This window comes from Lemur catta, chromosome 1 (assembly GCF_020740605.2).
Source record: "Lemur catta isolate mLemCat1 chromosome 1, mLemCat1.pri, whole genome shotgun sequence".
NCBI lineage: Eukaryota > Metazoa > Chordata > Mammalia > Primates > Lemuridae > Lemur > Lemur catta.
The window spans coordinates 111652204-111677885 of NC_059128.1; the positions used below are offsets into that span (position 1 = coordinate 111652204).

Here is a 25682-nt window from a genome sequence, read left to right on the forward strand (position 1 = left end):
TCAGGATATAGAGCGACCTACATAACAGAGATCCTTGTATACGCAACACGCGTTTGAAACACGGCCACGCAGACACAGACACCCTTACACATACACGTGCTGTCACGCCCGCGCCCAGATACGCACACGTAGACAGCCTCCACTACACTGGGTCACCACCACCCAAATACATGCAGAGATGCACACACAGATACGAAGAGGCACACATTCTTGTGGTCTTTACAAACACAATCAGGAACAGGTGCATGCCTCCCGGCCAGGCATTACAGACTCGCCCAGGTGCGCCTAAGCGGGTAGGCACTGCGGCCCTGCACACGCGTTCTCGAACAGAGGGTCCCTAATCCTGTCCGGTGTCTCAGGCGCGCGCACACACACGCGCGCGCGCGCACCCCCCCTCCCACATACACACATACTCGCAGCCGCAGCCTCCCCCCGCGATCGCCGGCCGCAGCCCGGGCCTGCCCTGCCCAGGGCACCCCGCGGCTGGGGGCCGACCGGGGTCCGGGGGGCGGGGCGCACCTGGACTCCGCCCCGGGGCGGGGCCGACGCAGCGTCGCCAGCGCGAGCGGCCGCACCTGGCTCCGCGGCAGAGGCGGCGGCGGCGGCGGCGGCGGGCCCGGCTGGGGCGCGAGCGCGGCGCAGCCAAGCCCAGCTAGAGCGCGGACCCGGCGGCCGCAGCCCCGGCGCCGCCATGGTGGAGGCGGCGCCCCCCGGGCCCGGGCCGCTGCGGAGGACCTTCCTGGTGCCCGAGATCAAGTCGCTGGACCAGTACGATTTCTCGCGGGCCAAGGCGGCGGCCAGCCTGGCGTGGGTGCTGCGGGCCGCGTTCGGGGGCGCAGGTACCGGGCTGGGGGGCGGCAGGTGCGGGGGGCGGGGCGCCGGGCCCGGGAAGGCCGGGGCCGTGGGAACAATAGCGCCGGCCGCCGGGGGTCTCCGGGCCCCGGTTCCCCGCCGCGCCGGGCCTCTGGGCTTCCTGCTGGGCCGGGGCCGGGCCGTGGACTTTGCCCGCCCGGCTGCGGGAGCGCGGTGGGGGTGGGGCCGGCGGCGCAGCTCCGCGCGGGGACCCCGGCGTCCGAGCCCCCAGGTGAGCGGGGCGGGGTCTGCGAGCCGGGTGGGGTCTCCTGGTGCGGGGTTCCCGCCTCCCGCACCCCCCGGGGCCTTCCCTTGCACGCCCTCCTCCCCTTTGCACGCTCACATCACGCGCCTGCCGGGACCCTTCTCGCCCCCTCTCCTGGGCCCCCGGCCTCTGGCTGCGGGGCCTTAAGCGCTTGGGTCCCCACGCCCCCGGGCCGGGACACACACCCCGCGCCGGCCCTGCCTGCGCTGCGGGCGGCGGCCGGTCAGCTCTGGGGAGCCCCTCTTTCGCCTCCATGGCTCCGGCCGGCGGCTGGCAGCTGTGACTTACTCCCTTATCTAACCGAGGAGTAGAAGGGAAGCCCAGTAGAAAGGAAATAGGCTTGTCCAGGATCCCGCCGGGGTGAGGGGCCCCGCTGCGGGGCCTTCTCCCAGGAAGGCAGATCCTTCACTTCCTCCCCCAAGCCCGCGTGGCTGGCCCCGACTCTGGCCGCCCCAATGGGGAGCATGCCCGTGGGTCCCCGGAATCAGAGGCCCTGAGCACGCTCAGCCCCAGCTCTGGGCAGCTCCATGGCCCCAGGCCAGAGCTGGAAGCCAGAGCCTGGCCTTGGAGAAGACAGGGGTTAATTAAGGTCTGGGCCTTCCTGGGGAGAGTCGTGGGGGAAGGACACCCTTCCCTCCCACTCGTCTGCCCACTGGTCTTGGCACCAACTGGGCACAGCCCATCCCCCTCTCAGTGGCCTTCCCAGATCAACCTGTTCTGGGTGTGGGTCTCGGTGACAGCTGTCCCTCTCCTGGTTCCGCCCAAGCCTGTCCCTTCCTCTTTCTTCCTGCGCCCTTCCAAGTGTGTGGCCCACTCTGAGGCCTACCCACGTCCCAGGGATTTGCTTGAGGAAGAAAGGGATTGGGAGTTGGGACCTGGGACCCCGGGACAGTCCCAGCCCCTCATATCCAAGGTTATGAGGCCGTGGAGAGCTCAAGTTTGGGATTCAGAATTGAGTTTGAGTCCCACCCCCACCAGAATATGGATGGATTATCCTGATTCTGTGAACTTACGGTTCCCCCCTCTGTCAAAGAAGGCTTTCACTCATTTATTTATCCATTTCCCATATGTTCACGGGACACTCACTGTGTGCCAGGGCAGGACTCAGGCGATCTAGGTCTCTGCACATTCTTTGCGAGGCTGCCAGGAGGTGTGCAGGAGGAGGTAGTGACTACAGACTCCTTCACGCCGTGTCCCACACACAGTCGATGCTAAACAAATGTTCACGATCGTTGCTGCTGTGACTGGGGGTGGTGTTTTCATTAATGACAGTATTCATTATGTCCTGGCCAGGAGACAGAGCAGAAACCACTGTCCCATTTTGCAGAAAGGAAAGCAAAGTCCCTTGAGGGGTGTTGATAAGATCCCAGTCCCTTGACGCACCCAGTTTCTGTTCTCGTTGGCGCAGTTCCCTCAGCTCTGTGATACCCTCCAAGGGCTGGGGGTGAGGTTCAGTCTGTCTCCCATCTGCCTCCTCTAAAAGGAAGGGGGCTGAAGGAAAAGGGGAACAGAGATCTACTGGATTCATGAATTCTGGGACTCTTGACCAATGCCTAGCAGGTGCCGGGCTGGTGCTGGGTACCCAAGGTATAGAGAGGATGGGATGGATGTGGGAGAGAGGGGAATGGGCATGAAACCAGATCGTTGCTGCGTAGAGTGATAAGGTCTGTGTTGTAGAAGCAAGCAGCAGGGCCTGGGTGGAGGACACTCTTGAAATCTTCTGGGGAGGGAGGAAAAGGCTCCCCAGAGGAAAAAGGGTTTGGGCATTGAAGGATGTGTAGGAGTTTGCCACAAAGAAGAGATCATGTGTGCAAAGGCTTGGAATGTGGGCCAACAAAGAGTTCTCAGAGCACATGCAGGTCCCTGTGGTGGCCAGGGAAGATGGGAGATGGAGGAGGCTGGTAAGACTGATGAGGGCCTCTCAGGCCATGGGTGGGGATCTGAGGGCACTAGGGAACCATGGAAGGTATTTGAGAACTGACACAATCAGGTATGCAGTTGCCCAGTAGGAACAGTGGCTTAGAGGAAGGAATAGTTTTGGTGGCCCAGAGGCACAGGTGTGAGAAGGCTGGGCAGGAATGCAGGCAGGTGGGCTCAGGAGAACATAGCTCAGAGATAAGATTAAGAAAGGGTTCCAGGCCAGGCACGGTGGCTCACACCTGTAATCCTAGCACTGTGGGAGGCCGAGGCGGGAGGATTGCTTGAGGTCAGGAGTTCGAGACCAGCCTGAGCCAGAGCGAGACCTTGTCTCTGCTAAAAATAGAAAGAAATTATATGGATAGCTAAAAAATATATATATAGAAAAATTAGCCGGGCATGGTGGCGCGTGCCTGTAGTCCCAGCTTACTCGGGAGGCTGAGGCAGGAGGATTGCTTGAGCCCAGGAGTTTGAGGTTGCTGGGAGCTAGTGTGACGCCACGGCACTCTAACCTGGGCAACAGAGCGAGACTCTGTCTCAAAAAAAAAGAAAGAAAGAAAGAAAGAAAGAAAGGGTTCCAGGCTGGCATGTGGCTGACGCCTGTAATCCCAGCACTTTGGGAAGCCGAGGCAGGAGGAGTGTTTGAAGCCAGGACTTTGAGAACAGCCTGAGCAGGAGCAAGACCCCATCTGTACAAAAAAAACCCCAGAGAAATTAGCCAGGTGTGGTGGTGTGCACCTGTAGTCCCAGCTACTCAGTGGCTGAGGCGGGAGGATCGCTTGAGCCTGGAAGTTAGAGGCTGCAGTGAACTGTAATCATGTCACTGCACTCCAGCCTGGGTGACAGAGCAAGATCCCATCTTAAAAAAACACCATATATATGTGCGTGTGTGTGTCTGTGTGTAGACATATACATAGACACACACATGGGTGCACACACACAATGGATTCCAAAGACTTGGTACAAAAAAAAGATGTGAAATATCTCATTAATAGTGTTTTTATATTCATTGCACATTGAAATAACATTTTGGATATATATATTGGGTTGAAAAAAATACTAAATTCATGTTTCTGCATTTTTAATATGGCTACTAGACAACTTAAGACTATGTGAGTGGGCTCGCATTATGTTCTATCAGAGAGCACTGCTCTGCAGGAAATGCTTAATAAACATAGTATAGGGCAATGGTTCTCAACTGGTGACAGTTTTGCCCCTTAGGAGACATTTTTGGTTGTCACTACTTGGAAGGAATGTGCTACTGGCATCTAGGGAGTGGAGATCAGGGATTTTGCTGGACACTCTACCATGCACAGGATACCATTCCCCCAATATAAAGAATTCTTTAGCCCCAAATGCCAACAGTGCCAAGATAGAGGAACACTGGTATAGAATAAGTGCTTGATAAATATTATTGATTCAGCCTGGGCAACATAGTGAGACCCCTGTCTCTACAAAAAATAGAAAGATTAGCTGGGCGTGGTGGCGTGCACCTGTAGTCCCAGCTACTCAGGAGGCCAAGGCAGGAGGATCACTGGAGCCCAGGAGTTGGAGGCTACAGTGAGCTATGATCGTGCCACTGTACCCCAGCCTGGGTGACAGAGTGAGACCCTGTCTCAGAAAACCAAAAATCAAAAAAATGTTAGCGATCATTAGCCCTAGCTCACATATTGTCATCTTGAAGGCCCTGAGAAGTACTGCAGGAAAGAAACCTGTTTGATTTTGCTAACAGGAGTGGGAAGTGCCTGGGGTCTGCTCTCCGGCAGGGGCTGGGGAGGAGGGTTTGGATTTGGGAGATGCCAGGAGGTTGAAACCTGAGGACTGATTGGATGTGGGGTTTGAGGGTAACAAAAGAGAGGGATGGTGATTCCTCACTGCCTTGGCGACAGGGAGGAGGAACAGATATAAAGGAAGATGCTGAGAGTTGTGGGAGATGTGGGGGCAGGCGGGGTGTGGTGCTCTTGGTCTGGGCTGCAGCAGGTGCAGTCCTCAGATGGCCCTGGAAGCCATCATGGGTCTTGAGGTGGGGCATGTCCATTCACAAGGAGATGCCAGGGGAAAGAAGGTTTCTGGAAGAAGGACATGCCCAGACGAGATACCCCACAGATGCTTGTTGGATACCTCGTTGGCCTTGGGGAGGCTGGAAGCAACAAGGGCAGAAGCCAGGTCAGGGAGTTTGAGGCAGGGCTAGGGGAGTGGTGGTGGGGCTGTTGACCCGGAGCCAGAAATCGCTCTTCTTTCAAGGAGCTGAGCTGAGGGATGCAGGGAGAAGGCACAGCTCTTCAGGGGGTGGGGCTGTAAGTAGGAAGGTCAAGTGTGGTTTTCTGGGTGTGGAAGGGGGCAGGGAGGGGACAGAAGGTAGGCAAGGATGCCTGGATCCTCCTGGGTGAGGGGTTTCTTGGGAGCCTGGCTGTGAAGAGGGACTCCTGGGGGAGGTCTTGTTTTGGGGGTCACATTCAAATACATTGTGAAGCACAAGAACCTCTCCACCCTGTTCTTTCAAACACAGAACCCCAATGTACAAAACAGCTGGGCTGATTGGAGCAGGAGCTCGGGCACCCCGACCTGCCCAGATGTTCCTGGCTCTTTCCTCTCCACCCTACTTGGGGTCGCCCCCACCATCCACCTGGGGCTTCCTTGATGCCTCTTCCTACCGTCTTATTCAGGGGGTCTCCTGGCTGTTCCCCTAAGCCCCAGCCCCGTGTGTCCTCTGCCTCGAGGATGTCCCCAAGGCCCCTCATGCTCAGCTGTCACCCCCTCACCTGCTGCCCTCCCACCCCATATCACCAGCTCAGTCACTATCCCCTCCGTTCCATCTTGCCCCTCAGACCCCAACAGGGTACTAGGTGCTTCCCTCTCTGTCCCCCACCTCCTCCCTTCAGTCACCAGGTCCAGGTTACACAACTCCCTGGAAGGTCCCCTTGGGCAGGGCACCTCCCCCATTCCATGCCCTGCCTGCCAGCCCCCCACTTCACAGCTCCTCCTACCTGGCATGCAAGCAGAGAGAGGGTGCAGAGTTTGCTGGGTTTGATTCTCTGTCCACCGGCATGGAAGAGCTGTGTGGCCTTGGGCAGGGTACTTTCCTTCTCTGTGCCTCGGTTTCCTCCTATGTTAAGTGGAGTTACCATCGTGCTCTGTCTGCTTCCTAGGGTTGATATAGGGCTTAGATGAGTCTACACACCCAGCCAGCACAGGAAGGCTGTTGTCATTGAGATTATCCTTGTCGTCTCTCCCTGGAGCCTACAACACCCTGCCCAGCCGGCCTGGGGTGAGGGGAAGCCTCCCTTCCATCTCCCTGAGGCACTGTGTTCTCTCCCACCTCCATTTTTGCATCCGCAGGCCCCTCTGCCTGGAACATCACCATCACCCCTTCCTCTGGCTCAGTCCTGCACACCTGTGCGTCTCAGCCCAGAACCTGTCTGTCTCTCCCTTCTTGGGGCCATACTCCCTAGTCCAGATGCCCCCTTCATTGGGGCCATGTGACTGTGTATGTGTGTGTGGTGTATCTGGTGACCCTGACTCGCCGTGTCCCCCCCACCCCCACAGAGCACGTGCCCCCAGAGCTGTGGGAGCCCTTCTATACGGACCAGTACGCGCAGGAGCACGTGAAGCCCCCGGTGACGCGGCTGCTGCTCTCGGCCGAGCTCTACTGCCGGGCCTGGCGCCAGGCGCTGCCGCAGCTCGAGACACCCCCCAGCCCCTCTGCACTGCTGGCTCTGCTGGCGCGGAGGGGCACGGTGCCCGCGCTGCCCGAGCGCCCGGTGCGTGAGGCGGACCTGAGACACCAGCCCGTTCTCATGGTAGGCCCCGCCCCTGCCTGTTAGGTACCGCCCATGATTCCTGGCTCCTCCCCTCAAGCAGTGCCCACAGGCTGGGCTCCTCCCCTCAAGTGGTGCCCACTAGGCCTGGCTCCTCCCCTCAAGCTCTTCCCACTAGGCAGGGCTCCTACCCTCAAGAGCCACCTATTAAGCCTAGCTCCTCCCAGCAGGCCTGGCTCCTCCTCTCAAGCACCGCCCACCACCAGCCCTGGCTCCTCCCTGAGCCTCGCCCACCAAGCCTGGCTCCTCCCCTCAAGCTCCTTCCACCAGGCTCAGCTCCGCCTCTCAAGATCCACCCATTAAGCCTAACTCCTCCACCAGACCTGGTTCCTCTTAAGCACCTCCCACCACCAGGCCTGGCTCCTCCCTGAGCTCTACCCACCAAGTCTAACTTCTCCCGCCTGACCTTGTTCCTCTCCTCAAGCTCCGCCCACCTGGCCTGGCTCCTGCCCTCAAGATCCACCCATTAAGCCTAGCTCCTCCCACTAGGTCTGGTTCTCTGAAAAGGTGCTACTGTCATCCTGAGGACTTGTCTACATGGCCCACCGTATCCTACAGCCTGTTTGCTCACCTCAAAGCCGGGCCCATCTTAAATGGCTTTTCTAGGACCCCCTATTCTGCTTCCTTCCCTCAAGGCCCCACCCACTAGCCCTGGCCCCTCCCCTCAAGCTCCACCCACTTCGAGCCCCTCCTACCTCCTGGTTCTCCCTCTTCCCTGGCCTTGGGAGGCTGGGAGGCCGGGAGAGGCCTCCGTCCCTGTACTTGGGTCTCATCCTGCAGCCCTTACCCCCACAGGGAGCCCACCTGGCTGTCATTGATGCCCTCATGGTTGCCTTTGCCTTCGAGTGGACAAAGACGCTGCCGGGTCCCTTGGCCCTGACCAGCTTGGAGCACAAGCTCCTTTTCTGGGTGGACACGGTAGGTGAGGTTGGGCCGGGATGGGCGAGGGGGTCCCCAACATGGTCCAGTGACCAGAGCACTGACCTTTCCCTGCACCCCCAGACCGTCCGGCGGCTGCAGGAAAAGACGGAGCAGGAAGCTGCCCAGCGAGCTTCTCCCGCGGCCTCTACTGATGGGGCGGCCCCATCTCAGCCCTCGGTGAGGCCAGGGCAGGGGACAGACGGACAGACAGACCAATGAGGGAGAGCTGGGTGGGGGGGGCAGGGCTGTGTCTCATGCCCATTCCAAGGTGGGGGGCTGGAGATGACACACTCTCTTTCTTTTTCCCTCTCTTTCTTCCCTTCACTCTCTCTCTGCGCTGTCCCCCTCGCTGGTGCCCGCTGCCTTCCTCTCTGCCTCTCTGGCGTCAGTGCCCCACGCGCTGGTACTGGAAGCTGGTTCCTGTAAGTGGGACTGTCTGTCCGCCCCGTCTGCCTGCCCTGCTTGTCGCTCCGTCTGTGTCTGTCCGTTTTGCCGGCCCGTCTGTGCCCTCTCCTACCTTCCCCCACCTGTGAGCAAAGAAGGTCGGACCCCAGCCCCAGGGGGCCCAGGGAGAACCCCTCTGTGAGCCAAGAGAAGGGTGGCATCTCGGCCATTAACTGAGAGGATAGACCCCTCCCCAGTGAGCTGACGGGGTGGGTGAACTTCCCTTCCTGTGAATCAAACGGGCAAAACACCCCCTTTCCCATCCACTAAGAGGGCAGGACCCTCTGAGCATGTCTTGCTTCACTGAAGCTGGAAGTTTGAATCTCTGTCTTCCCCTAATTAGCTGTGTGACCTTGCACAAGTGTCTAAACCTCTCTGTGCTTCATATAAATGATTCCTACAGTAAATATGCCAAGGGAAAGTGGGGGGAGGTTTTGGGCTGGCTGGGGTCCCCCACCTTTGCTCACTCCTTCCCCCCACCCTGGGGGCCTGGGTTGGGGGGGTTTCTCCTCCTGCCTACCTGCTTCCTCTGCATCCTCTGCCCGAGCTGGGGGCCTGGATCTTTTGTGGGAGAAGGATTCCCTGCATTAGAGGCTGCACTGTGGGGTCCCTTGGGGCTGGGAGGAGCTGGGGTCCCCAAAGCCAGCCAGTGCACAGGGAGCTCGATGGCCAAGGTTCAGGACCAGGGTCAGCGAGGGCCACCCCCTCCCCCGGAGGTGGGCTTGGGGGCCCAGCAGGTCAGCACCCCCCGCCCCCGCTGATGGCTGCTCCTCTCCCCCCAGCACGCAATTGCCTTCTGTTTGAAGGAGTCGGGGAGCAAACCCCCCATGGTAACGTATCCCCCACCCCAGGGTTCCAGAAGTCCCTGTCCCCAGCCCCCTGCTTCTGGCCTGGCTGCTCCAAGACACCTCCTTCTGCCTCTTGCTGCTGTCCCTGCCCTGCTCCAGGCTGGCCCCCCACTCTGGCTCCGGGACCCCCGGCTTCCCGCCCCCTCGTGGCGGAAACCCCAGGCCTCCCTGCCCAGCCTGCATGACTGCTGACCCAGGGGCTGGCCCATCCACTCACCCAACCTGGCTCCCATCCACAGATCCGATACCGCAAGGACCGCGCTGTGGCCCGACGCGCCCCCTGCTTTCCGACCGTGACTACGCTCCAGGACTTGGCCAGTGGGGCTGCACTGGCTGCCACAATCCACTGCTATTGTCCCCAGCTATTGCGACTCGAGGGTGAGTGAATGGGCCCAGGCCAGACCCCGTCCTGGGGTGCCAGGCATCCTAAATTGTGGCCCCCAGGCCTCTGTCCCCAGGTCCGCACAGTCAGTCCAATGCAGTAGTTATGGGCACAGCTTCCAGAATCAGCAGACATGGGTTTGCATCTTTCTTTCCCCCAGTTAGCTGTGTGACCTCGCACAAGTGTCTAAACCTCTCTGCGCTTCATAGAATTCATTCATTCCTGCAGCAGATAAAATGCACTGAGGGCAGACTGTGTGCCAGACCCCATTTTAGGTGTTGAGGATTCAGCTAGAACAAATGGAAACACTTCTGAACTCATGGGCAGCTCGACTTTCTGGTTGTCTAGTTCTAGACGTTAAGTTTATCCAGAAGTACCTTTGTGATGTTAAGTGTCCCAGAGGATGATGGGTGGTCAGGAAAAGCTTTTTGAGTTGAGTTCTTGGAGGATGGTGTTCCAGAAAAAAATGGGCACCTGGCCAAGGCCCGGCCCATAGGAGGTCCTCCGCGTATATTGGCCGCTGGGTCCTGGCTTCCCTGGGGGCCACGTCCTGTTGTCATAAAGTCACTGAGGCATCCTGTCCCTACAGAGGTGTGCCTCAAGGACCCCATGTCCGTGGCGGACAGCCTGTACAACCTCCAGCTGGTGCAAGATTTCTGTGCCTCCCGCCTCCCGCGGGGCTGCCCTCTTTCCCTGGAGGACTTGCTCTACGTCCCACCACCACTCAAGGTAAGGCCATATCGGGGCCTCGTGGGCCAAGCGGGGTGTTCAGGGCCGGGTGTCCCATCGGCCAACCGCTCCTCCTGCCTGTAGGTCAACCTGGTTGTGCTGCTGGCCGAGATGTTCATGTGCTTTGAGGTGCTCAAGCCCGACTTCGTGCAAGCCAAGGACTTGCCCGACGGTCACGGTGAGGTCCAGGCCTGGGGTCTGGGTGGAGTTGGGGGGTCAAGCCTTGCCTGATCCTGTTTTCTGTGCCGCAGCTGCCTCCCCCCGGGGCACCGAGGCCTCCCAATCTCAGAACGGCGGCGGCAGCAGGTACAGTCCCCCCTCCTCTCATTGGGCAAGTCTCCGGTACCATGGCTGGGGGCCAGGGGTTCCTCTTCCTCTGGGCTGGGCACTGGGGGATGCCCCTGTCCCCACCTCCAGGGAGAGGTGAGGGAGGAGGCGGGGGTTCCGAGGCTGAGGTACCTCTCTTGGTAGTTCTCCTGTCTTCAATTTCCGCCACCCACTCCTGTCACCGGGCGGCCCCCAGTCTCCGCTCCGAGGATCCACAGGTGAGGAGGGGGGTGGCTTCTGTCACTGGGGACTTCCACACAAAGATGGCCCCAGAGGACCTCATGTTGTCCCCAGTGACCCCTCCTTTGGGTCCCAAGGTGACATCCACCATGACTCCATAGCACCCCTTACTGGTACTAGAAACCTCTGGTCTGACTAGCGCACATAATGACCCATCAGTGACTCGCCCAGTGACCTTGCAGAGGTTGCCCTCAGACCCTGGCCGACCCCACCCAGGATCCCCGTAGTGACCACTCACCCCTCCCCAGGCTCCCTGAAGTCCTCCCCGTCCATGTCCCACATGGAGGCTCTCGGCAAGGCCTGGAACCGGCAGCTCAGGTGAGCGCATCTCCAGGGCGGGGCCGGGCAGTGGGGCAGGCCAGGGTGGGGTGGGGCTGAGGCTGGTCCCAGCGGCTGACCCCTCCCTCTGGCCGCCCAGCCGTCCCCTCTCCCAGGCTGTGTCATTCAGCACCCCCTTTGGCCTGGACAGCGATGTGGATGTCGTCATGGGAGACCCTGTCCTCCTCCGCTCGGTCAGCTCGGACAGTTTGGGTCCCCCTCGTCCCGTGCCTGCCCGGACCCCCACCCAGCCGCCCCCAGAGCCTGGTGACCTGCCTACCATCGAAGAGGCCCTGCAGATCATCCACAGTGCTGAGCCCCGGCTGCTTCCGGACGGGGCTGCCGACGGCAGCTTCTACCTCCACTCCCCAGAGGGGCCCTCCAAGCCGGCCCTCGCCTCCCCCTACCTGCCCGAGGGGGCCTCCAAACCTCTGTCTGACGGGCCCACCAAAGCACCCGTCTACCTGCCGCACCCAGAGGCCCCCTCAAAACCATCTCCATGCCCGGTGGGGGAGGTATCGAAACCGCCGGTCCCCTCCGAGGGCTCCCCGGTGGCTACCAACTCCGAAGTGAAGATGACCAGCTTCGCTGAACGCAAGAAGCAGCTGGTGAAGGCAGAGGCTGAGGCCGGAGCGGGGTCCCCCACGTCCAGCCCAGCCCCACCCGAGGCCCTGAGCTCTGAGATGAGCGAGCTGGGGGCCCGGCTGGAGGAGAAGCGCAGGGCCATAGAGGCTCAGAAGCGGCGGATCGAGGCCATCTTTGCCAAGCACCGCCAGCGCCTGGGCAAGAGCGCCTTCCTGCAGGTGCAGCCCCGGGAGGCCTCGGGGGATGCAGATGCGGAGGCAGAGCCTGGCCTGGTCCCTGGTGGGGAGCGGCCAGCGGGCGAGGGCCAGGGCGAGCCGACCTCCAGGCCCAAGTCAGTGACCTTCTCTCCGGAGCTGGGCCCAGTGCCCCCCGAGGGGCTGGGGGAGTACAACCGAGCGGTCAGCAAGCTGAGTGCCGCACTGAGTTCGCTGCAGCGGGACATGCAGAGGCTCACGGACCAGCAGCAGCGGCTCCTGGCCCCGCTGGAGGCCCCTGGACCTGCCCCGCCCCCTGCTGCCTGGGTCATCCCTGGCCCCACGACGGGGCCCAAGGCTGCGTCTCCCAGCCCTGCCCGGCGTGCCCCGGCCACCCGACGCAGCCCAGGGCCGGGGCCCAGCCCAGCGCCCCGCAGCCCAAAGCATGCACGGCCAGCGGAGCTGCGGCTGGCGCCCCTGACCAGGGTGCTCACGCCACCCCATGACGTGGACAGCCTCCCCCATCTGCGCAAGTTCTCGCCGAGCCAGGTGCCCGTGCAGACGCGCTCCTCCATCCTCCTGGCCGAGGGGCCGCCTCCTGAGGAGCCTGCGGCCCGGCCCGGCCTCATTGAGATCCCACTGGGCAGCCTGGAAGAGCCCTCTGCTGAGGACGAGGGTGACGGGAGCCCCCCTGGTGCAGAGGATTCATTGGAGGAAGAGGCGTCTTCAGAGGGGGAGCCCCGGGCCGGGTTGGGGTTCTTCTACAAGGTGAGGATCACCAGAGCAGGTTGGGGGAGGGCTAGCAAGTGGGGACTTCCTGGGAATGGATGGACAGACAGGTGGACGCAGAGGGCTTTACTGATGGGTGGGCGGGCAGGCAGGTGCGCGTGGACAGAGAGACAGATAGTTGGGGGGTGGGTAGCTGGATGGACGGATGGGAATGGTGGATGGACAGACAGGACCAGGGTCTTCCAGAACACCCCCTCCCCCTAGCATGGCCCTACCAGGTCCCCTTTTGGCCCTGTCCCATGTCCACTCATTCTCCATCCTCATGGCCCCCCAGCCTGGGCCTCCCTAATCTCTCACCTGGACACCTATGGTCACCCCCTGGCAGATCTGTGCTGTCTCCCCTGGACCCCTGGCCATCTCCCACCAAGCAGTCAGGGATGTGCCTGCTCCCCCTGCTCTTAGAATGAAAGTCCTCCCCAGGGCTTTGGGCTCTGCTCACCTCCCACCTTGTCCCGGGCCACTCCCAGGCAGTCCCGACACCCCCTGCTAGGTTTGCTGTGCCCCAGGGCCCTTGCACTAGCTGCTGCCTCTGCTCGGAGAGCTCTCTTGACCCCTTATGCCTACCCGGTTATGTCCTCCTCATTCTCTGGGGTGCTTCCTCCAGGAAGCCCTGCTGCGTGCCCCTAGACCCAGGATGGGTCCGTCCCTGCAGTGTAGACAGATGCCCGTGGCCCAGCGTTCACTGCTGTCTGTGCCATAGTGGATCGTCTTTCCTGCATGGTGAAGCGCTTTACGTGAGCAGCGCTTAGGTCTACTCCATCCCTGTGGTGTCCCAGTACCTGATGTGGGGCTGTGCATAAAGTAGACACCAACTGAATGTCTTTAGAACAATTATAAAAACAAGAGAACAGGCGAGTGGCTGGCAGACTGAGTGGGTGGAAGATAGGAAGTCCAGCTGTACCAGAGGAGGGGTGGCCAGCTGGACTCGGTGTCTGTCCCCCAGGACGACGACAAGCCTGAGGATGAGATGGCACAAAAGCGGGCCAGCCTGCTGGAGCGGCAGCAGCGGCGGGCAGAGGAGGCGCGGCGGCGCAAACAGTGGCAGGAGGCAGAGAAGGAGCAGCGGAGAGAGGAAGCTGTGAGGTGAGGCTGGGTGCGGCCCCCCAGGGACCCCTGCCCCTCGGTCTGCCTGGCCCCCGGTGGCCCTGTGACCGTTTCTGACTGCTGTGTCCCCTTCACATGCAGGCTGGCCCAGGAGGAGGCCCCTGTGGCCCCCACGGCCCCCATAGCGATCCCGGCCCCTGCTGCTCGGGCCCCAGCCGAGGAGGAGGTGGGCCCCCGGCGGGGGGAGTTCACGCGGCTGGAGTACGAGCGCCGGGCCCAGCTGAAACTGATGGATGACCTCGACAAGGTGCTGCGGCCCCGGTCCGCTGGGACCGGGGGGCCGGGTCGGGGCGGGCGGAGGGCCCCCCGGCCACGCTCTGGTTGCTGCGATGACTCGGCCTTGGCTCGAAGCCCAGCCCGCGGACTGCTGGGTGAGGCCCCTGTGGGGGTGTGGGGAGGGGGAGATATGCAGAGGTGTGGTGTGGTGGGGTCTCCAGTGAGGTCTGACCCTGCCTGTTGGGTAAAGACTTCCATGGGGATGTGGGGGTGCAGTGGGGCAAGGGGCCTCCACTCCCTTGCTTAATGGGTGAGGCCCTCTCAGGTACATTCAGGGGTGGGGTGTTTCCAGTGGGGGCTGGCCCAGTGCCACACCCCGCAGCCTGCTGGGCCAGGCCCTCTCGGGCATTTGCGGAGCTGAGGGGCCTTCAGGTGGGCACTGACCCAGTTCCTTCTATTCCCAGGTTCTCGGCTCAGCAAGATCTACTCCCAGTCCACCCTGTCCTTATCCACTGTGGCCAACGAGGCCTCCAATAACCTCGGTGTGAAGAGACCGATGTCTCGGTGAGCTCAGCTTGGGCACGTTGGGGGTCGCATGCATCCGTGTGAACCAAGAGGGTGACATAGCTCAAAGTATGTGTATACATACACCCCCAAAGAGATGGAAGGACACGTGGGAGTGGGACAGTCTGTACCTGGCAGACAAGACCCGAGGATGTGCCTGTGTGAGTGGCTGGTGTGCCTGAGGGCTGAGCGCGTGCGAGGGCACCACATGGACTCGTGAGGGTACGCAGTCCGCGTGTGGCTCCTTCCCCGCAGAGTGTGCCGGGCCTGCCTTTGCCCTGTGGTCTCTGTGCAGGGTGGGGGGGCTTTACCCTCCACTGGCCCTACCTCCATCCTGTCCCTCCCCCACTGTAGGGCGCCATCCCCATCGGGCCTCATGTCCCCAAGCCGCCTGCCTGGTAGCCGCGAGCGCGACTGGGAGAATGGCAGCAACGCCTCCTCCCCGGCGTCGGTGCCCGAGTACACGGGTAAGTGTGGCTTTAGGCGATGTTACTGGCATTGGGACACTCTGTTCCCTGGTCATCCCGGCTGACTACCCCTCGCTCCTAGGTCCACGGCTGTACAAGGAGCCCAGCGCCAAGTCCAACAAGTTCATCATCCACAACGCCCTGTCGCACTGCTGCCTGGCGGGCAAGGTGAACGAACCGCAGAAGAACCGCATTCTTGAGGTGAGCTGAGCACAGGTGTGGGGGGCTGGCAGCTGGGTTGGTGGCCCCAGCCCAGGGCCTGGCCTGGCTGACTGGTTCCGCCACCCCCTCCAGGAAATTGAGAAGAGCAAGGCCAACCACTTCCTGATCCTCTTTCGCGACTCGAGCTGCCAGTTCCGGGCGCTCTACACGCTGTCGGGGGAGACGGAGGAGCTGTCGCGGCTGGCCGGCTACGGACCCCGGACCGTCACGCCCGCCATGGTCGAGGGCATCTACAAGTACAACTCGGACCGCAAACGCTTCACCCAGATCCCCGCCAAGACCATGTCCATGAGCGTCGATGCCTTCACCATCCAGGGACACCTCTGGCAGAGCAAGAAGCCCACCACTCCCAAGAAGGGCGGTGGCACCCCCAAATAGCCCTGCCCCCTGGAGGACAGTCAGTTGGTATTCCTGGGTCCTGTCTGTCCCCAACTTTGGGAGGTGGGGCTGGAGTCCCCACCCCCTGACTTGAGTCCAGTCCTGCTGTCGGGGGCTGAGCTGGGAGGTTCAGGGACTCAGGGCTCAGCTCAGTCCCCTTGTCTGTCCTCCCCACCTTCTTGAATAAAATAATTTAATGAGCTGTGCCTTGTCACCTCCCTGAGGCCGCTGGCTGGCTGTGCGTCTGGTCTCTCGTTCTTTCTGCAATCAACCCTGGCGTCTCTTCTGCCCTCTCAGTGGCCCTGACTTGGTGCCTGCTGAGGTCTGGAGAGGCCTTTTTGCCACCACCCCCCGCTGGGATGTTTCTCAGCTGCCTCTGAACCAACCTCCTGGGCAGGAGGCTTCTGACCAGCCCTCCCTGGCCTCTGCCACCCCCTGGCTGGATCTCACGCTCCTGTGTCACTGTTGATGGTTTTCCCTGGCATTTGGGCTGGGGCCACCTTTTAGCTCGATCTTGCCTCCCTGGCTGCCTGTCTACGTTTCCAGGCATGGTCACCCCCTCTAGGCCAGGGGTTGTCTCTTTTCCTCTGAGCTCCACATCTGAGGATCCAGTTGCCACCATGGCTGTCTCAGAGGCAGGGCTCAGCCCTGACACCTGTCTCACTTCTTTCCAGCCTTGTGATCTGCCCCCCACAGTCCAAGCCACCAGCCTGGGCCTCCCCATGTCCCCAGCTGCCTCCTGGCCACAGAGCAGCCTGTGTGACTTGTTCGAAGCACAAATCTGATTATATCTCCTGATGCTTAAAACCCCTTAATAGCTTAGAGCCCGCTAATGGCTTCCCGGAGCTTAGGACTAAGGACCACGCCCTGCTTGTGGCCCCTCTCCAGGGAAAGTGCCTCACTGAGAAGTTCACGGAGCTGAACCAGGGACTGCCCGACTCCAGGGCTCTCTCTGAGGTGGGCGCCCCTCACCCTGGGAGAGGCTGCACTTGGGGACGCAGAAAGGCCCTGCCTGGCAGTCAGGGGGCCGGATGCCCCCTGGCTCAGGGCTCAAGGAGGCTTCTGGGCAGGACCTGCTTTGGGGCCCCAGGCGGCAGAGGGACTGGCCGTTCAGCGTCCAGAACTGGCTCTGCGGGGAGAGGGTGGGGCGGGTATCTGGCCTGGGGCCTGGCTGCCCCACCTCCCGCAGCAGCCAATCCGGGCACGGGGCCAGGGCACTCCTGAGCTGGCAGTCCCTCTGGGTACCTGGCGGCAGGAAGAAGGCCAAGACCATGACGTACAAACATGGGCTGTATTGCAGGAAGGGGGAGTGTTGTGGGGGAGGGTCAGTCTTCCTTCAGGCTCCCGAACACTGCGGCCGGCACGCTCTGCTGCTCCAGCCGGACCTCTGAGGGGGAGGCGGGGAGGGCCGGTCACTCTCCTGGGCCAGGGGCCAGTCACCACCCCCTGTTGCCCGCCCCTGCCGGGCCGGCTCCTCACCATTGGGCTCCAGGTCCATCTCGTCCTCGTCCTCGTCCTCACCCAGCTGGATCTCCTCGGGGTTGACCTGCTGCGCCAGCTCCGCCAGCTCCTCCCGGGACGCGTCGCTCCTGGGGGTGGAGGGTGTGCTGCCTCAGCAGGCCCCGCTCCCCTGGCTCCGTGCCCCCCACTATGGGGCCTGTCCCCCCTCCCGGCCCTCACCTCACAAACAGGATCTTGCTCTGGGCCCGCGGGGGCTGGTCCCGCTCGGCCTCGGCTGCCAGCTGCTCCGCCCGCTGCTCCAGCAGCTTCATGTCGTCCATGCCGCTCTGCCCTGGGGCCAGGTCAGACACTGCGGGGGTGGGGGCAGGGGTCAGAGCCATGGGGGGCCCTTCCCAGCCCTCAAGTTCTCCTCCAGACCCAGGAGGCCACGGCTGGGCAGGGCTGAGGCACCCAGTGTGCACCCGGCCAGGGCTGGAGGTGGCCCATGGCAGCTGCTCACCGGTGCCTGTGGCGCTGCCCGACACCTTGAGCATCTGAGAAGCCATGAAGTTGACTTGCGTGTTGTACGTGGCCTGCACGCTGCGGCGAATGCGCAGCATCTCCTTGATGGTGTCCTCATTGCCATGCCGGACCTCGAAGTCCTTCCACGTCTGCCAGAATGCGCCTGTTGTCTGTGGAGCGGAGAGCAGGGGCGTGAGCTGGCCAGCTGGGCCATGGGCTCCCCGACAACATTCCTCCCGGCATCCGACCCTACCCGGGGGTCGCAGATCTGGGAGCAGAAGCTGTAGATGGCCCGGGCGCGGTCGATCTCCCCGAGCTTGCACTCCATGTCCGCGAACCGCAGACACATCTCGCGGGCGTGCTCGTCCGACAGGACCTGGTGACCGTGGGGTCAGGGAGACCAGGGTATGAGGCTGGGGCAGTTTGGAGAGCTCCCAACACACTGCAGCCGTCCTTCCAGCCCCTCCTGCCTGCAGGGACCCCTTCTATCCTCCCCTCCCTGGGACCATCAGCCCCCAAACCGGGCCCCCTGTGGCAGGCACCTCGATGGCCTTCTGGTAGATGCCACGGGTGTGGGTGACTCCGTAGATCTCAGCTGCCCGCTTGATGTAGATGTTGAACATGTCGTACTGCTGGGCAGGTTCCACAGCCCTGGTGGCCCGCTCGTACACAGCCATGGCGTGCCGGGCCAGGCCCCATTCCTCCTCCAGCTGCGCGTACAGCAGGTACAGGGCTGTGGCAGGGAGGGCAGGACAGTGAGCCCGGGATCAGTCAGAGGCCCAGCCCACGCCGACCCTTCCCAAGCCCTCCTCCGCGCCTGCCCTCCTCACTCTTGGCGTATTTGGGAGGGCAGCCGTCCAGCGCCTGCTCGAAGAGGTCCCTCGCCCGCTCCAGTTTGCGGCCCCCATAGCGGGCGATGAATTTGGTCAGGTAGGTGCTCCAGATGTCGGACACATTGGGCCACTTAAACAGCGAGATGCCGCGCTCGTACGCCTGTCCCAGGAGGGGAGTCGTGTAGATGAGTCTGCGGGTGGAGACCACCTGGCACCCAGGATGCTCTTGGGTGACATCTGTCAGGACCCTGCCTGGGTCTCCCTTGGGCTCCACATACAGGGCCCTGCCTGTACACTCCTCCCTTCTGGGCTTCCCAGCCTGCAAGGACCCCAAGGCCAGGGTGCAGAAGGACTTACTAAGCCCAGGGCCTGGCACCTAGTAGGTGACGTTATGGGTGGAGGCGGGGGTGCTCCTGAATTCTGCAGACATGGGCTCCCAGTGTCCTGGAGAAGGTTCACGCTCCCAGGCAGAGGGGCAGGGGACGGCACAAGTGTATGTGCATGACCTCTATATCCACACAAGCACAACCACTCCGGTGTGGGACAGGGCCTCACCACACAGACACGAAAACACCCCACAGACCTACAACCTGTCACCTGAGCAGCAGGGGGTGGGGATGCCCTGCACAACCAGCACCAACACTCCCTTGACCCCACCTCATACATGTACATGGAGGTGGGACTCAGTGCCTGCTGCAGGCTGTGCCTCCCAATGCTCATATGCTGAAGTCTTAACCCTCAGTACCTCAGAACTTAGACGGATTTGAGGATGAGATCACTAGAAATGACATCACTAGGGTGGGCCTAATCCATTATGACTAACAACTTTTTCAAAAGATGAAATTTGGACACTGACATGCACAAAGAGACGACGACACGAAGACACAGGTAGAAGGCGGCTGTCTGCAAGCCAAGGAGACTGGCCTCAGAAGAAACCAACCCTGCTGATGCCTCGATCTTGCACTGCCAGCCTCCATCACTGTGAGATAATAAAACCCTGTTGTTTAAGCCACTACGTCTGTGGTACCTTGTCACGGTGGCCCTATCAAACTCTTACAGTGCCTGAGGGCCCTGAGGAAGGGACACTGCCATCTGGGACCTCCAGACCATCTGCCTCTGGCCCCCCACCTTGAAGCTCTCTTCAAAGTACTTGTGCTCCTCCAGGAACATGGCATAGTTGATGACAATCTGGGGTGTGGCAATGCGCAGGTCCAGGATACGGTCGTACACGGCCTTGGTGGACTGTGGGGACAGGGGCTGGTTGGAGCACGTTCCGGGGCTGTGCCCAGGGCCCTGTCCCTCACCGGCCACAGGAAGCTCACCTGGAAGGTGCCAAGGCTCTCCTCCAGGTCGGCGAGCATCGACCACACCTTCAGGGACTTATACACACGGTTCTGCACAGGCTCCGAGCCGTCGAAGTACTCGGCCCGGCGGGCAGGCAGTGCCGTGGCCTTCTGCAGGGGAGACGGCAGCAGGGGGCGGTGCTCAGGGCCTGTCCCAGGCCCTGGCTGCACAGCCCACCGCCCCTGTCCCTGGCCTGGGTTTGTTTTTACCCGCAGCAGCCGCAAGGCCTCGTCGTAGTTCTCGTGTCGGAGCTCCAGCTCCCCGCACTGGCACCACACACTGGCCAGGTCATCCACCTGCTTGAAGTTCACCTTGGTGGCCTTCTCCAGGATGACGCGGGCCTGCCGGGGGTGGGCAGAGGCCAGGCTGAGACCCTGCCCGCCAGACAGCCCCCACCACCAAGGCTCAGAAACACAGTTGTGTCCGTGCACACACAGCAGGGCACTCACATCATCCAGCTGCCCGTTGTCCTCATAGAACTTGGCAAACGCAACCCATAGTGTGTGGGGCTTGCCTGTGGCCTTGAAGGGGTCTACTGTCTGCACAGCCTCCGTGTATGTGTTGATGATCTGGGGGCAGGAGAGGGAGGTCAGACTGGACTCTGAGCCCTGCAGGTGTCCACACAGCAGTGATTCCCAGGAGGCGGGGTCACCTGTGGCTGAGGGGGGCGGGGCCCCCCCAAGGGCTGCGCTCTGAAGGGTGAGGCCAGAGGAGCAGCAAGGCACACAGAGGGGTGGAGCCAGGGCAGGGCCATGTCTCTAGGGGCGGGGCCAGAGTGCAGCCTGGCTACTGAGCGACAGGGTCAGGACGGCCTTCACACACCTCCCGGGGCCGGCCCTGGTGCAGGGCCACACGCTTGTGCCACTCGTGCACATGGTGTGGGTTCTGGCGCAGCAAGACGCTGTTGAGGAGAAGAGGCCTCCGGCTGATGAGCTGCTCAAAGCGGGCCAGGCGCAGCTCCAAGTCCACATCATCTGGGAGCCACAAACATGTTTGTGAGGGTATAGGCCTCAGCAGGTAGCCACCTGGCTCCCAGCCCTCTCTCTGTTCCAGCCACCCGCCAAGTGCCTGGGCCTCAGAGGCTCAGCTTGGCTGTCCAATCAACTGCCCACCCAGCTGTCCACCTGAGACTCACCCCCAGTCCCTGCTACTGTGAAACTGCTCTGACTCCTGCAGTTCCCCTCAGACCTCCTGCTCTGCTAGTCTCTGGCCATGTCCCCAGTCCTGGCTCCTCCAGGACCCCAAACCCCCACTGTCCTCCTAGCATCCCTCCCTGTCAGACCCTGGCTGAGCCACCTGGGGCTGGCCCCATCTGAGACATGCCCCTACCCCCACCCACTGTCATCCACCCACCCCTCTCTCCCACCAGCACCTGACCCCCGTTCCCTGAGGCTCACCCTCCTCCTCGCGCCCTAGCTCCGAGGCGGTCTCCATCTTAGCAGCAATCATGCTCTCCTCGAACTGGGCATAGCTGTCGAACACCTGTGTGAAGTCCCGCACGGTCATCACCGTCCGGATGGCCTCCTCGTACACGTCCCGAGCCTGTGGTGGGGAAGGGGGGTGTGAGGTGAGAGGAAAGTGATGCGCAGAACAGGCAGCAGTGGCCTGGGCACCAGCCCTAAACTGGAACTGCTGCTGGGCTGCCCAACACCACAGGCTCTGGGCATTGACCCCAGCATGGAGCCATGGGACAGACCTGCCCTGTGCTGCTGAAGTGATCTCAGGACCTTCAGGGCCTCCTCAGTAAAATGTGGGCGACAGCCCTTTGCACAGAGTCGCCTCAAGGCTTCACTGAGACCAGTGTTTAAAGTGCTTAGTGGTGCAGCCTGCAGGGACCCTCCCCTTAGCTCATCTATGGAGGGCTCCAAAGCACCCCTCATGCCTGCCCGACCTCCTTCTCCGGCTTGCATCCTCCCAGCCCTCCCATCCCCCACCCCTCACCCACCCTAGCTCAGGCCCCTTCTCTCAGCCTGACTGGTCCTGGCCCACTATCTCCGCAGCTTTGGCAAATGCATCCAGAAAAATGTGCACCGACTTATGACCCGCTGGTGGCTCCCCCAGCTGAGTAGCATGGCCAGCGCCCCCTCAGCCTGCAAGGGTCCCAGCTGTCCATGACGTCCTCAGCTCCTGAGCCTCCCCTGCCTTGGCACTCACCTTCCCTCAGGCCACAGCAGCTGCAGCCAGCCCTCTGGGACTCTCAGAGCCCTACCCACTCCCCTGTCCCCTGAGCTTGATGACAAGAACAAGCTGAGAAGGACAATCATAGACACATGAACCCCTGAAGGAGTGGCTCTCATGTCAAGTACCTGCTTGGTGCTCTGCCAGCATCACTGCTGATTCTTCAAGGGCCAGGAAGTGAGTATCACCCTGATTTTGCAAACGGGGACACCTAGGATTGGCAGGATCCAGACCACATAGCCAGGGGGTATGGACCTCGAACTCAGGTCTGGCTGATGCCAAGGCTGGTGTGCTTGTGGGCAGGACTGTCCTGCCTCTCCTCAACTTTGGGACAGCAATCACCCTTGTAGACATGCACTCCTGTCACAAACGGCGTCTGAGTATGGGCGGGAGACCCTGCCCCGTACCCAGAGGCCTGTGTGCCAGCGCGTACCTTCTCGAAGTGGCCACTGCGGATGTAGTAGTCAGCCAGAGAGCACCAGAGCTTCCCCAGCTGGTCAGTGAAGCGGGTGAGGCCCCCGCGGATGATGGCGTCCACATTGAGGGACTGCACTTTGTCTGGGTTCTGGGAGATGAGGTCACATAGCTCGTGCCACAGCTGCAGGGTGCGGGCAGGGGGGCAGGGAAGAGTCTCAGTCTTGGTCCTGAAGTGGGGGGAGCCACCCCCCACCCCTGCTGGGCTCCCATCTCCCCACAGGCCCACCTGGTAGTTGGACTTGCCAGCCTTGGACACGAAACGCTCATCGTTCACCACGGTGGCCAGGCGCTGTGCAGCCTCATCCAGCCGGTCACTCGACTTGAGGTACTCAATGTACTCCTCTGCACTCTCGGGGCTCAGCTGGGGACCAACCCATCCCGCCGGCAGTCAGTGGGGCAGCAGGGCCATGCCCCCTCCCGACTCAGTGGCTCTGGGCCTCCTGCCACCCCTCTGCCACTGTCCTGGGCCAAGAGCCAGCCCTGCTGACCCAGCCTTGGCCCTTTTAGGTTAGCCTTGACTCCCACAGGTCCAGCCTTGGCCCCACTGGTCCAGCCTTGACCCCACAGGTCCAACCTTAGCCCTGACTAGTCTCGACTTAGACTTCATTTAGGTTCAACCCCACTGGCCAAACGCCAGTCCCAACTGGTCTGTTTTAGACTCTAGTGGTCCGGCCTGCACAGGCCAGGCCTTGCTTCCACCACAACCCCCTAACCCACGCAAAGTACACTGTGCTAAGGGTTTCCCTATGTACAACAGATACAAGTTGGAGCAAACTGCACCTCGTCCCCGCCCAGCTGGCACCTCCACTCTCAGCCTTGCCTGTCATATGTTCCCATAGCTCTGCCCATCTCTCACTCCTGCCCTCACCACGGCTGCAGTTTATTCTGGTTTATGCGGGCAGTGAGTGTGTGTCTGTCCACCTAAAGCTCCACGCAGGCAGGCACTGTCTTGTCCATACCACCCCGTCTTTATGCCTGATGTGAAACACATGCAAACTATTTGGAAAATAAAGACACAAATCACAAACCAAGCTTGTGTATCTTCCCACGTCCTGTCTGTTGAGTGACATCCCACACAGGGCTGGTGTCCCAGTGAGCCAGTTTCTGGAAACTCCAACTTGGGGAACTGGGCCACCTGCTGGGCTTACCTTGAGGAAGCGCCGGTAGCCTCGAACGGCTGTCTCGGGCAGTGGGTGTGAGCGCAGGAAGCGCAGGTACAAGGGCCAGATGCGAGAGTGCTGCGTGATGGGCAGTGCCCGGAGGGCACGGTCGAAGGTACGGCGGGTGTGTGTGACACGCCCCTGGTCCATCAGGAACTGGCAATAATCCAACCATAGACGGGGCATCTGGGGGTAGAGGGAGAGGCAGCCGGGTCTGAGTTGTGGGCTCCATGGCTTGGACACAGACATTAGATGTCCTATGGCCGAGCCACTCCAGGGACTTCCACATAAATGCAGCAGGACCCAGAACCCCCAACTCCAGGACTGAGTCCAACCCAATCTCTCGTGCACAGAGGAAACAGGACCGCAACCCTCTACCCTTCCCATGCTGTGCCCAGCCCCCCTGTCTGGCCCACCTCCGTGGACTGAGCCCCACCTTCCCTCTCATCTCCTCGCCCAGCCCCCACCTTGTGCATGAACACAAAGGCTCTCTCATGGCAGTTGTTGACATCTTCATAGGCAGGGTCAGTCACACAGCGATGCTTCACCTGTGCCCGCCGTGCCTTCAGGTAGCGGTACCAGAGTTTATAGCTAGGGAATAGGATGGGACAGACACTGATTGGTCAGCTTTATGGACCCCCGGAACCCACAAGGGCAGGGCAGCTGGAGCCGTTCCTACCTGCAGGGCAGCAGCTTAAGTGCCCGCTCATACAGCTGATTGAGCCTGGGCTTCGGGGCACCCTGTTTGAACTCGATGTAGCGGAGCCAGCATTTGACTGAGAACTGGTTCCGCATGATTTCCTCCTCATAGGGGAGGTCCTCTTCCTCCTGCCGGGGCCAGGGAAGGGGGAGAAGAGAGACCTACCCTCAGAGCCTGAGTGCAACATCACTCCACTACTGGGGCTCCAGCCAAAAATCCAGACTTTTGCCCGGATTCCACATCCCACTGCCCACCATGGCAGCCAGGTCACCACACACCAGGACAGTAATCCAGACCTTTATCCCTCAGAATTCACCTGCCCACAATCATACCCAGATTATCAGACTTCTCTCAGTCATTACGGTTCCAGGACAGACATGAGCCTGCATCACCTGGACGTTAGGCTTTGGAGCTCAAAATCCTACCGCCCACTCTCTGGCCCAGATCAGCAGACTCCACAGACACCAGGGCCCTGGTCCAGATGACAGGCCTCTGCCCTGGACACCAGACCTCTTTAAAACATACCTCTTCCTACACACCAGGCCTTTGGCACCTCAGCCTCCCAATGCCACCACATGACCCATCACCGCCCCAGACCCAGATGACCAGAACTTTACCTCAGCCACCAGGGCCCTCAGGCCCAGATACCAGGCCACTGACCCCTCCAGATCCCATTAGCCAGAGTCTAGCTCAACTCTGCCCCAGAACTTGGAGGCTAGGCCTTCACCTCAGAAGGAAAGTAACAGACTAGACATCATGCCTTTAACCCTGGACACCAAAAATCTGAAGATGCCAGGTCCCTAATGCAGACACCACGTCCTCGGCTTTTTGGAATCCCACTGGCAATTGCCTGACAAGCTCCTTGTCATCAAAGTTCTTTTAGCCCAGACACCAGGACTTTACCCAGAAACTATAATGCTACAGACCTGACCTAGACAGAACACCAAGCCTTTACGCCAGAAGCCAGAAAGGCCCGGTCACCATGCCTTTATTTCAGACACAAGGTTTTTACCTGTCAAGATTCACATACGCGACCTCTCTTCTCTTCCATTCCCCGCGCGTCCCCATCTCTGCCCCCTGGCCTGGGACGCCAGGCCCTTAAACTCGACAGCAGCTCTTTACTCAGTCCACCAGGTGCGACACCCTGGCCACCCCAGTGCGGACATCACCAGCCGGCTTCTGGCCCGTTAGGTTTCCCCACCCCTTGGCCTGGGGCAGTTTCGACCTAAATCCACTGAGTGACCTGGCCCCAATCCCCTGCAGCGTCCAGGTCTCAATGCGCCCACACGCGCCACCCTCAGCTCCGCCGTGGACTTACGAAGACAAGGTCCGGCCGCTCGGCCCGCGAGAGACGCGCCATCACCACCATTTTCCTGGACGTCCAGGTACAGACTAGAGTCGCGGGCTTATGAGGTCTCCTACCGAAGACCCGCCCCCCCATGCCATGC

At 61.2% G+C, this 25682-nt stretch overlaps 2 protein-coding genes across 4 annotated transcripts; one reads left to right on the top strand and one right to left on the bottom strand.

The window, feature by feature from the left end:
- Nucleotides 1-590: 590 nt before the first annotated feature.
- On the top strand, nucleotides 591-15782 carry CAMSAP3 (calmodulin regulated spectrin associated protein family member 3). 3 transcript variants are annotated; one of them, XM_045547382.1, is made up of 19 exons: nucleotides 665-839; nucleotides 6581-6834; nucleotides 7648-7770; nucleotides 7855-7950; nucleotides 8163-8195; nucleotides 9000-9047; nucleotides 9305-9443; nucleotides 10037-10176; nucleotides 10261-10354; nucleotides 10428-10482; nucleotides 10648-10721; nucleotides 10992-11061; nucleotides 11162-12608; nucleotides 13573-13712; nucleotides 13815-14104; nucleotides 14414-14513; nucleotides 14868-14980; nucleotides 15063-15181; nucleotides 15275-15782. In XM_045547382.1, the coding sequence occupies exons 1-19, from the start codon at nucleotides 692-694 to the stop codon at nucleotides 15578-15580; spliced, it is 3789 nt and encodes a 1262-aa protein (XP_045403338.1). In that variant the 5' UTR covers nucleotides 665-691; the 3' UTR covers nucleotides 15581-15782. The 3 variants fall into 3 exon arrangements, with proteins under 3 accessions (XP_045403320.1, XP_045403338.1, XP_045403327.1); XM_045547364.1 differs by lacking the exon at nucleotides 8163-8195 and having other exon boundaries at nucleotides 591-839; XM_045547371.1 differs by lacking the exons at nucleotides 8163-8195; nucleotides 9000-9047.
- Nucleotides 15783-16852: 1070 nt separating this feature from the next.
- XAB2 (XPA binding protein 2) lies at nucleotides 16853-25659 on the bottom strand. Its single transcript, XM_045547394.1, has 19 exons — nucleotides 25553-25659; nucleotides 24214-24362; nucleotides 24002-24125; nucleotides 23523-23720; nucleotides 22601-22735; nucleotides 22331-22495; nucleotides 21117-21261; nucleotides 20542-20693; nucleotides 20169-20288; nucleotides 19929-20060; nucleotides 19698-19829; nucleotides 19504-19617; nucleotides 18373-18535; nucleotides 18085-18275; nucleotides 17796-17918; nucleotides 17541-17712; nucleotides 17261-17390; nucleotides 17060-17169; nucleotides 16853-16967 (listed from the first exon to the last, which is right to left on the bottom strand). Exons 1-19 carry the CDS (start codon nucleotides 25601-25603, stop codon nucleotides 16906-16908), a joined length of 2568 nt encoding a protein of 855 aa, XP_045403350.1. The 5' UTR covers nucleotides 25604-25659; the 3' UTR covers nucleotides 16853-16905.
- Nucleotides 25660-25682: the final 23 nt, after the last annotated feature.